This window comes from Scatophagus argus, chromosome 20 (genome assembly GCF_020382885.2).
Source record: "Scatophagus argus isolate fScaArg1 chromosome 20, fScaArg1.pri, whole genome shotgun sequence".
Lineage (NCBI taxonomy): Eukaryota > Metazoa > Chordata > Actinopteri > Scatophagidae > Scatophagus > Scatophagus argus.
Window position 1 is genome coordinate 16058702 of NC_058512.1, and position 12043 is coordinate 16070744.

General features: G+C 40.7%; 1 protein-coding gene across 5 annotated transcripts in view; it reads right to left on the bottom strand.

The window, feature by feature from the left end:
• The window catches only part of cacna1bb (calcium channel, voltage-dependent, N type, alpha 1B subunit, b), a 153357-nt gene that overhangs the window by 50651 nt on the left and 90663 nt on the right, over nucleotides 1-12043 (bottom strand). For 3 of the 5 annotated variants that reach the window (XM_046374765.1, XM_046374764.1, XM_046374763.1), the window contains exons 17-24: nucleotides 9958-10030; nucleotides 9565-9682; nucleotides 8980-9047; nucleotides 8773-8879; nucleotides 6605-6667; nucleotides 3632-4345; nucleotides 2842-3047; nucleotides 1251-1386 (exon numbers count right to left, since the gene is read on the bottom strand). In XM_046374765.1, the coding sequence (XP_046230721.1) occupies nucleotides 1251-1386; nucleotides 2842-3047; nucleotides 3632-4345; nucleotides 6605-6667; nucleotides 8773-8879; nucleotides 8980-9047; nucleotides 9565-9682; nucleotides 9958-10030 (1485 nt within the window). The remainder of the gene's footprint in view (nucleotides 1-1250; nucleotides 1387-2841; nucleotides 3048-3631; nucleotides 4346-6604; nucleotides 6668-8772; nucleotides 8880-8979; nucleotides 9048-9564; nucleotides 9683-9957; nucleotides 10031-12043) is intronic. The other 2 variants (XM_046374766.1, XM_046374767.1) reach the window with 1 other exon arrangement.

Sequence of the window (12043 nt, forward strand, 5' to 3'; positions counted from 1 at the left end):
TACCAGATGTTCGGGCAACTTTTCCTGTTCCCTGATGCAACTCAGCACCAGGTGGTGACAGCTCTAGTTTGTCAGTCTTAAGAGTTAAAGTGTTCTAGTACCTTATGGTTAAATATAAATTTTAACCAATCCAAAAATGCAATAAAAAGAAAAAGTGCCACTCAGGTTCAGATCACAGAGGCCATTCTTAGTAACCACTCGTCCCATCAGGTTTCTTTGCCCATGTGGTACGTCTCACAGCAGAAGTAGGCCGTCAGTGCTTCCTGCAAGACCAAACATGCCAAAGAAGGCCTGGGACTCCAAACTGCACAACAGTCACATCTTGAGAGGTGTTGTGAGGCTTTTAAAATACTCTGAGACAGGTTTCAAAATATTTGGAAAGTGAGTATGGTGTTAAGTATTTTGTCTTATGGTGTGATGATTACAAGATAAACAGTAGAAATACTGAGTTTACATGACAAAGCAGTTTACCAGGATTAATATTTGAATGGGCAATGGAGGAACTGAAGTCTCGGAGTGGTGCGGTTGTGGGGAGGGAGGGAGGAGACCATCCTGTTCCCCAGTTAAAACCTCATCCCACTGCTGGACAATGACAAGTCTTATGAGTGTTACAACACCAATCTTTCACTCATCTCTGGGAAACAGGAGAGCCCAGGTCCTGTCAGGACTTCCAATTCAAGTGCTGTTCTTGAGTTGAACTAAATTTGATCTCATTGGGATTGCTCAAAGTGCCGCACCTGCTGTGGCTCCTTCACTACCTGAGAATAGACAATCGACTTCCTGATAACCACCTTTTGTAGCCAGGGGATCAGTTCCATCAAATAGCCCAAGTACATGTCTGTTTGTTAAGCACAACACTCCACATCCTGCTGCCTCAGTGCAGCACTTTGTAATGTACATTTTGAAAAGTGCCATATAAATAGAGATCATTGTTTTTGTTATTTTTATTCCTACACGGAAAAAAACTACAAATATGACCAGTAAACACGTTAAAACTGAATATTACATGTCATCTTCCCTTCTCTGTCTGTATCAAACACAAAACAGGCACTTGATTTACGTACTGTATATTAAAATGTACTTCTAAATATATAGATTTAGCTGAGCAATAAATGACCAAATGACCACGTGTTGTTAGTTTGTTCCACTGTATATTGTAAAAACCTAATTATGGGCTTTCTGTTGTTCTTAATTCAGTCAATCTTAATTCCATGTCACTCCTCTTCGGTCACCTCTCAGCTTTGACTTACGGGTTTGTTTGCCCAAAGATGAACATGGAGCTGTAGGGGAGGATCTGCCGAGGTCCATTAGTCGCCTCCTCCTCCTCCTCCTCCAGATCTTTCTTCTCGTCACTGAGTTGGAAGTTGTCGCAGTCAATGTTGTTCACTGGTGTGGAAAAATAAATGCATACATTTACTTTAAAGAAACGCAAAGGTTAATGAATAACTGAGATTTCTTCTGTAGCTGCAGTGTATTGATCTTTTTGCTCTCTGCATTCATAAATGCATAGAGGGCGACTTCAACATCAATTATAAGCAGGTAACCTTGATTGGTCATTTTGTGAGAAGTAATAACAGAAAAACAAACAAACAAACAAACAAACAAAAACCCCACATACGTGATGTGAAATGAAGTCATTTTTATTTCTTCGCACTACAAAAATAGCAGCTGCAGTTACCAGAGAAAAGCAGCAAAGAAATCCTAATGCAATTAAAGAATTATAACAGAATATACTACTTTTTGCCATTATTGGCTGGTTTATTATTAAGAGGTGGGCGATGTGGCAAAGAAATAACAGCACAATCTAATTAATTGCGATCTTTTTTCAAGGAAAAGCTACAAGACGTAATTTGACCAGTCACCATCTGGTTGGCTACAGCACTCTATTAGTGTGTTCACTGCTACTTCATCCACTACTAGTTAGTGTGGGTATGTGGAGTACTGAAACAAAAGTAAGGACATTAAGAAAAATTAAAAAAAATCATGATCCGTACTATTCACCTCAAAAGATTTTGGACAATTTCAATATCTATCACAACCTAAAATCGTCAGAGTGCCCACCACTATTAATTGTTAGTTATGCTTGCATGCATCATGCCTTGATGGATAGCAATGTCACTCCACCAGTTTTGTCCAGACTAAAATATTTTAAGATTACTGGATGAATTACCATGAAATTCAGATGCAGGTCCAGGTGACCAGAAGATGAACTTACTGACTTTGATGATCCTCTAACTTTTCTTCTGGCACCAACTTGAGTTTGTGTGAAATGTCTCAAAAACTACTGTCTCACTTACCATGAAATCATTTTGGTGATGCTTTAACTTTACACCTAGCACTATCATAAGGTCAACATTTCAATTTGTCCCATAATTTAGTTTGACAATGATGATCAAATATGTACAAAACTAATGACACTCCCAACAGCCCCAGCTGTACTACGTATTTAGATTTACATTTTAGCAACAAGTTAAGCTAAGATTGTGAGAGTGGAAAACATTTCTGCTTAGTAAGAACATATTAGCAATTTAATCCTGAGCATTATTAACTCACTGCATTGCTGTATCTAACAACTATCTCATTTTTCTATCTACTCTAAACTACCTTTATCTTGCTGTTCTGATTTTGTCACATTTAAACAGAGATCTGGATCTGTTGTGATAATCTTAGTTAGCCTTAATGACTCTGATACAAAGTCTAGTGTAAATATCACAATGTTTAAAAGTTTAAATTGTTTATCCAATACAAATAATGGCTAAAATGTTCAAAATAAAACCTTTCCTTTAACCTTCCCATATCTTTTCTCATATTTTCTCCACAACTGTGGCATGCTATACTCACTGGGTATGATGGTGGTTTCTCCAGGCGGAGCAGTGATGGTGACAGGGATGTGGATGGCGTTGCTATTGAGCCCAGCCTGACTGGCCCTGGTGGAGTTCTTCTGGTTGTCAGCATCTTCTTGCTTTTCTCCAAGACTCAGGCTACTCCGCATTGCCTGCAGAGGACTGGAGGCGAGGCCATCCTCCTCATCATCTGGCTGCCTCTCCCTGAGGAAAGAGATGTGTATCTTATCACAGGCATAATTATACTCTGCTTTCAGGGTCCTGCAAGCTTTTTCCGCCAAATGAGATCCACATGAGAAAGCTTCTCTGTCCGACTGGGAAACCGACCATAACTTATGGCAACAAACAAGTTTTAGTGCCATCCAAACACACAATTATATGCTGTTTAGGTATAAATGAAAAATGATGCAAGCAGTGTCTTAAAATATGGAATTTAAGTCTAAAAAACCACTAGAGAATTAATTAATCCCACTCAGACACATAACAGGCCAAGCGGCAAGTGTTCAGGCAATAAAAAAGAATATAACAAGAAGCGAGGCTTAGATTCCACAATGACAAGGTTTTCTTTTTTTACTTGAATTTGTCCATTTTGTGTGTTTAGGAGTATGATAATATTCACTTCAATCCTTGAATGACAGATTTTATTTTGCTCCAAAGTGGCATGATATGTCGATGGCTGTTATCTGATCTGCCTCCTTGTTTGCAAACCGTTATTGTTGCTGTCTAAAATAAGACATTAGCCCACAAACCATCTGGGTTTTGTAGAATATAATGTCTACCAGTCTTACCAGTGAGCTTTGGTTCCATTCTTATTCCTCTTGCAGTCATCTCCATCCAGTGTAGACTGAGCTCTGACCATACGAGAGCAGCGTCCCCTCCTCTCTCCATTACTGTCCCCTCCTCCTCCCCCCTTCCCTCTGCGGTCTCCCTGTCCATTCGCTATCATCCCATTTCCTTCTTTTGGTGGACGATGGGAGTGATGGTGGCGATGCCCCTGTTCTTCTCCTCCTCCCCCTCGCATGTCATTGGCCTCCTCCTCAGGAGAGCCAGCCTGGTGGTGGTGCCTGTGACCCTGCCCTCCATCGTGGCCATGGCTCCTCTCTGTTCTCCTCTCTTTCGACTGGGCACTGTCAGTGTTGTGATCTCTGCTCCGGCTGTGATGGGTGTGGTGCCTCCCTCCCCGGCTGTCTCCTCCTTCCCTGTTCTCCCCATTCTTCTCCCGGTGCCTGTGATGCTTCCTGGTGTGCCCGTCCCCGGCCTCCTCCCGTTCGTCAGGAGGCCTGATGGATTTCTCTGAGTCCCTGGCCTCCACAACAAGTGGCCGGTCCAGGTGAGTCTTCATGTCAGGATGCAGATGGAGAGCAGAGGACATTCGGCGGCGCTCCTCAGGGTCCAGTTCATTGAACAAGGCCTCACTGCTTGCCCTCAGGTTGTGCCTCCTCAGCTGGTTGGTCCTCTGCTCCCACACTGACATGGTCTTTGCTGACCGCTGCTGCTCCTTACTGCACACAGGAATCAAACCCATAGAAAAAGATCATGTGACAATGAAAAACTATGAGGACATTGATGTGTCTTTTTTTCTGTACTTCAAGAATTTGGATGGGGTTTGGTTGTACATCACCATCCACCGTTTCATCCATAGCCACACCATCTTCTGCTAATAATCACAATTTTTTCCCATTATTTAATTCTAGTCAAATACATTAAGTAATAAGAAAACAGACACAAAATGGTCTATGGATGCATCAGCACAAATGTTCACCATGGTGAAGTTTTCACTTACCATGCTTGAGTGTTATATGGAGAAATAGATATAAATTTCCAGTGCAAAGTTCATTTAATTTCCCAGCAGTTAAGATGGTAAAGTTTGTTTAAGGCTGAGGAGCGTTACAATGTGTGGTCATGACAAGACTTGATCATGAGAAGCCAAGGCAAGTTTTTCACCAATGAACGCCATTGTTGAAAAGATCCTAGAGTTCACTAGGGTGATGGAATTTGTGTAGAATTATGCATATTAAACTTAACCGGGAAAGATACCAGAGGTAAGTCTAGCATCTAATACATCCATCCATCCTAGGCACTCATCATGACAGTAAGGAAAATATTTCAGGCTTCCACAAGTAATGGATTCATTGTCCCTAAATGACAACAAAAATAGCAAAACTAAAGGAAATCCATAAAGATCAGAAAGCACAAATGAAGTCACCATGTGAAATCCTCCTCCTGTAAAGGACACAAGTCACAGACTTTCTAACTCCTAATGGAAAACTGTGTATATTTTTTTGTGTTTTGAATTCACAGCTGCAGTTATGATTTAAAATTATCTGATAAGTCATGTGGCAAACCTTGCTGATCTGGCATGTAATTAAACTGAAACAGAACTCATATTTCAAATTCTGCTTGTCTTATTTCATGTGTAAATGGAGCAAGCAGGGAAAAAAATGGGCAATGAACAAACTGCTTCCTGGGTTGAAAGAGAATGATAAGAGATCACACTAACGAGTGAAATGATGTTTTTGAACATGGGGTTCAAGTAAAAAAAAAAGAAAATGTGTGTGTCCATATTTCCATCTGTTATGAAGACATTGCATACAGTTTCTGTTTCTGCACATTATGATTTATTTACATGTGGCTTTATGGGTTAGTTAAGTTTGTTCCATCTGGTCACCTGTACCTCAAGATTCGTCGGGCAGGGGAGGAGTAGACAGTATAACTCCTATAAGACAGACAGAAGACACAGACAGACAGGCAGGAAACACAGAGGACATAGGATAGGTATCCACAGACAGGTGAGCAACAGACATAGAAAGTCGGGTTTATACGCTTACAGACAGAAGAATGAGGGATGTTAACACAAAGGAATGTTATTTTGAGATATATTTACAAAGCACATGCACACACTGAAGAACACAAGAGGAGGGCTAACAAATTCAATCACAGACATACATTTATGTCATCTCAGAGAGGTGAGATATCAAATAAGAGTCTCTGCACTGCAGCTGAGCAGCTGATCACTGCCTTTAACTTTGGCTGCAGGTCAAATTGTCTTTCAAAGTGATGTTAGGGGGTCTACGATAACAAACAGATTGGAAATGTCAAACTGCCTGCGGTGATGGCAACGCTCAGAGAAATTAAGCATTTATACCCAAATTATTCACATCAGAGAGCAGAGCAGAAGAATTATTGAAGGCAACAACACAGAGCTGCAGCCATAAACAAAGTACACAATGGTTGGTTAAGGCCAGAGGGAGGCATAGTTGTGTTTGTGTACCAGCCACTTACACTCAAAATTACACTCACGCCGGCCTCATAGCTTCAGACGTGTGATGGGTTCATGCTATTCACATCTAATTGCATTTTTCTGTTCTGTGAAGCGCTTTACTTATTATGTTTAATATAAGAATCATAAATACTTTTCACTTTCACAGCAATAAAGACACGGTAGACTGCAAATTAGTTTTATGGAGGTCCAGAGCAGAGGAGAGGAGAGGAAACAAGAAAAAAAATGAAAGGAGTAGACAAAAGGAAAGAAGTCAGGAGAGGAGAAGACAGAGGACAAGAGAACAACAAGAGAAGCATAAAGGAGAAGATGAAAGGCAAGGAAAATAGAGAAGAGCAGACTGAAAGGCCACAAAGCAGAGGAAACAAGCATGGGAACAGAAGAGGAAAGAAGAAAAGGAGAGAAGAGGAGCACATCCAAGGCAAGGAGAGGAGAGGAGGAGACAAGGAGGAGAATATTGTAACAGAGAGTGATAACTCACGGTGACTGAACGCTGTTGATGGACGACCTGCGAGAGAGTGCATCTCGATTTTGCTTTACAAAACTGTACATGCAGAACAAAAACAAAAGAAAAAATGAGACACAAATGTGATGGGGACAGGTGGACTGTCAGTCTGTCTGTCCACCTGTCCCCCATCTTATAGTAAAGGACTAATCTGTACAACTACTTCAATAACACGACAGCAACAAAAGAGTGTTAGTTAGCAGAGACAATTTATAAGACAAATGAAAGTGAAAACAGCTCAGGAGTTTCATTCCAGAACAAGCACAAGTTAACAAATCATCTTCTGATCGTAAAAAGGGATCATAATATTTGTTTGGATTGTAAAATCATTTCTGATAGGGATTTTTTAAAAATTATATTTCCCTTAAAAGGCTGTAGTCCTTTTGTAATGAAACCCTGTGTTTCTCTGAACCAGCACACATAACACACATAAAAAAAAAGTTCATTTTAAATGAAAGTAATCCTTTACCACACTGTTCAATGTACAAATTAAAATATTGACACTGAAAGGACACACAGGATCACGCAACAGTAGTAATGACAGTGAAGAGGAAAGTATTGGAATGTTAGCTAACCAGTGATTTACAGAGCTGATCATTTTCTACAGTCTAATTGACCTATTTCTTTGTGAAGAGGACGGCAATTAAGGAAGGAGTGTGAGTCAAAGATGATCCCTTTGTCAAATGACATACAACACATAATCACATTCAGACATTATGCATTATTTTTATCCCCCCCACATTAACAGAACAGATGGGTATGAAAGAAAGGCAGATTTCAACCTCTAATGTTACATACTGCAGCTATTAATCACTGATGAGGACGAAAACGCTCCAGTTTTCATGCCAGCTTTCTCCTGACAGACTCTCATAATTTCAGTGCTCATCCAGGCTCTAAAAATAGGTTGAATTTGGAGGCGCAATTAATTTCCACATTGACACAAGACCCAGGACCTGTCAATCACAGTCTGGTGGTGAAGAGGGGGCGGGTCAAAAGTTTTAGCATGACAGGAACTATCTGGGTATATACAGACATCCCTGACATTATTGAATTAGAGAAGATGGCAAACTTCTGACAGTAGAGATTAAGATTTTCTTCTGTCTTGTTCGTAGGATTCATGCTCATGTGTTTATCATTTTATTGTTTTGGCAAATATGTGTTAAAGCCAGTATCCACAATAGTTAGAGGTGACCTGTTAAGTTTTCTTGTAAACAAAGAAGAAAACTCTTTTTTATATTTTCCAGGCCTAATGAACAAACTGAATGCATTCCTCTCCTCATAAAACATTTGCATTATTTTAGATTTGAAATCAGACTTGTTGTATCATTTATTTATTTTTCTGTATATTGAAGGATAGGTGGCTTAATAGAACAGATACAGTACAACACTTAGTATTTGCAGTTGTCCGAAGTACCAAGTTACTGTTAATAAACCATTTAACTGCACTTTACTCAGCTATCTAAACACATGATTCAGGAATTCAGGAATCTTTAAATCCCATTAGAAGATAATCTGGCTGAATGGGAACTGAGAGATGATTTATTGTAGTAATGACAAATTTCTAAAGCAATTCAATAGCTGGTTCAGACGTGGGCCATCAATTTTGAAAATGAAATTTTGGCAGCTTGAAATGGTCAATGAAGACATTCAAAGATCATATTTTCAACATAAAGCAAACTGGAAATTTTGTCAGGTTCTACGAAACCATTTCCATGTAAATTTAACATCACTTGAAAAACATGTTAGATGTAAATTTTGGCTTGTACAAAATTTGTGTCTGTGAATTTAACAAATACAAAAATAAGAAGAAAGAAAGGCAGAAAGTAAAATCCCCTGGTGGAAACTAGTGTTGCTGATTGAAGTTTCCTTAATTGCTTCTGCTAGTCGAAGGAGGAGTTGAACAATGGGGTGTAATAAACCAGGCAACGGCACAGGAGCGCTCTCATAGTGGGAGCAGATGAGGAGAAGTCTCGAACGTGTGTGAGACACAGTACATTTACACAGAGACTGTTCAGACTGAGAGGGAAGAACATCTAGTAGGACAACACAATGAATAACAAAGGGACATTTGTCTCCAGTGTGTGTGTGTATGTGTGTGTGTGAACAGAGCTGCTGTCAGAGGAGAGGGATGCTCGCACACTTACGCAGCGATTGAGATGTTGGCTGCTGACATCGGACTGACTTCCTTCACCTCCATAGCCTTCTGCAGGGCAAGCTTTTTATTGGCTGCCTCCTCCTGCTCCTCTTCATCCTTTACAGAACAATGACAGCCGAGACACAAACATCTATATTGCTGTGTGTTATTAATGTGTCTTCAAATTCAAACATTCAGGCAGTCCGATCCAGCTCACCTTGGTCAGTTCCTGTGCATTTGCAAGGTTATCGACAGCGATGGCCAAGAAGACATTTAGGAGGGTGTCTGAATAACAACAGGACTCAGGAGAAAATACCAATGTACAGTATATACTTATAATGTACAGTATATATATATATGATGCCAGAACCCAAGATTTCCCTGCAGCACATTGCATTGTAAACATATGATAAGTTTTATTCATTTCACCTGTCAGTTGTTTTAATGTTGTGACTGTTGGTGTATTTCTCAGCACTGGGTGAGATTAGGCACATACTGTATCTCATAGTCTAAAAAAGGACTGTGTGCATGATCATGTTCATCAGAAGGACAAACCTTTTCTTTCGATTTGAATGATTCCTCTCTTACCAAGACAAAACTTTTCAGCTCCACAGCTAATGAACCAACCTAACAATATGTTGTTGGTTCTGTCCAATACAGTTTTTTTCATAAGATGTATAGGAGCTGACGACACCGTGAGAAAATTAATACCAGTTTCAACCAAAAAAACTTTTATCCACATTTCCATTCTACTCCTCCTGACTTCTGACAGTTTGAGTTTTGAGCTATCCAAAGAGGATACAGTTTCCAAAGAGCGTGAGCACGATGAAGTAGACCGAGGAAAACATGCCGCGGCGAACCCCTCCCTGAGACTCAATCCCGTGGTACATGACGGCGTTCCAGTCCTCGCCAGTCAGAATCTGAGGAAGACAAAAGAGGCTGCTTGTAAAGCACCGTGCAAATCTCAGAGTGTAGAATTAAATTACTTTACAGAGTGAAGGGTTATGAGCGCAGACTAATTGAAGGATTATCAGCTGGCCCATTAGGAGACAAAAGGCACACAGACCACTCATTCCATCTAATTAAAATGACTGATAACAATCTTTCTTGTTCCATAAAGTCAATATTCTCCCATTTATTCAGACAGTGTGAAGTGCACTTGTGTGTGTGTGTGTTACTATGTGTGTGTACTGACCTGGAACACGGTGAGGATGGCTGCTGGGAAGGTATCAAAGTTTGTCGTTGGTGTCTCATCTTCAAAGTTAAACCTAGAAGAATCAGAATGAGAATAACATCCTTATAAAGAGTAGAAAAGTAAAATGGCTAAAAAAATACGCCCAGCCAAACCTTAACAGAAGAAGCAGAGAAGGGTGCATTCAATTATTTAAAAAATTAAGATTAAAGTAAATATATATATCAAGAGACCACTTGCTGAGGACCTGTTGAGCTGTTTATAGAGCTCCATGTTGTTTGGTGATGTCTTATTCTGCCGTTAGTTCTTTAAGAAGTGGTAGGTTATTTTGATTACACAGCCTACTGATGCTTGTTGCACCTGCTGAGGTGTCTACAGCTCTTTTGTTATTTAGTGATAAGATGACACAATGTCCTCACCTAAAACTCATCATCAGCCTTCACAGAGACAGAAAAACAAACCAAGTACAGGAGTATGATTTTCAAGTTCTTTCATTCATTGGTTAGAAACTAGCATATTCATAGATGGAGTGACTTGACTTGTATTGATAATGGATGAAACAGAAGGAGACAGACAAAAACATGCAGCTTCAGGAAACACTAGGCACCAGGGAGTCGCAGCTCCAGATTCCAAGACCAAAACACACTACCTCTGCAGCTCAGGGCTGCATCGTGTGACACATGTCAAGTTTAGAAAAAGGAGGCACACAGGCAACGCAGCATGTCAACAAATCCACAGGCCACATTAACCATCTCATATCAAGCAAATGAAGGAAAATCTGGACTCATGCCCAGATTCACAAATTAGCTCTCTTCTCTACTTGATTCCTCACCAAAGAGCTGACTTCTGCTCACCAGGAAAAGTCTTTGAAATATTTAGATTGTCAATGCTGACACTGTTGGTTTGGGATCTGGGTGTTTGAGTTTCTCCTTGTCTGCTCTGACAGTTACAACACCACAGAAAAAGACATGCTACCAGCTGACAAGAGAAGAAATCAAGGCAGCCTGGATATGCCAGTACAGAAAGCAATCTTGACAAACATCCTACAGTAGCACCAAGTTTGGCTTAACACAAAGGTGCTCCTGCCTGGGAAAAAGACAGTAACAGAAAACGTAAAAAAACTATTGGACAAAAGAGAAGAGTTTTCCCAGTTTGATGTGGAAGATCTGGCCTGCAGAGTCCTGACCTCAACCTCATCCAACACCTTTAGGATGGAATGGAACATGACTGTGAGACAGAAGTTATCAGCCAACGTCGGGACAACCTCACTGCTGCTCTTGTGACTGACAGGGAACAAATCTGTACGGGCAAGAACAAAAACCTTGGAGATTGGAGGCTATCACATGTGGCTTTGGCAAAGCGATGAATCACTGAAAACCCAATATCAGCCAATAATATCAACCAGCATGTATCCGTCTTGCTGTAATATGTACTGTACATGCATGAGAAAGATGAGGGTGAGAGAAGATAGAGGAGGAGGGGGGACTAATTCAATAAGCCTTTTCCCCTGTTGATATGTCATCATACTTTGTCTCCCTGTGCTTTTCTCTTCTACCTTTGTCCCTCTCTCTCTCATTGCCCAATCCTGTCTCCACCCATTGCTCATCCTTCCTACCTCTGCCTCTCCCTCTTCCTTCCTGTATTTCCTTACTTAACTGCCTGCTTTCCACCATCTCATGCTCTCTCCCACAATTCTCCCTCCATCCTTTCTTCCTTCCTTGAGGATTAGCGGGCCCAGTACAGGGAGCGGCGGCCGCGGAGGTTTGTGCATGCCGACCTCTGTTTACTCTGATAATAAGGATTGGGAGCATGCTGTTTGGCTTCCAAGCGACATCCACCAGGACTTCATTAAATCAATCCTGAAAACACGAGTCATGTGAGGCCAAACTCTATGCAAGCTCGTGCCCCGACACTCCCCATATTTATTCCTTCACACAATAGCAGCAGGTTTGCATTGTGTGCGGGAATATAACACATCTTTGAGTACACACAGGAATGAACATGTGGACTGGAGATAATGGCCGCATGATATTGAAGAAAAAAGAAAGCAGAGCACTCAGACTGCGATATGAATCAGGATACACGCGTC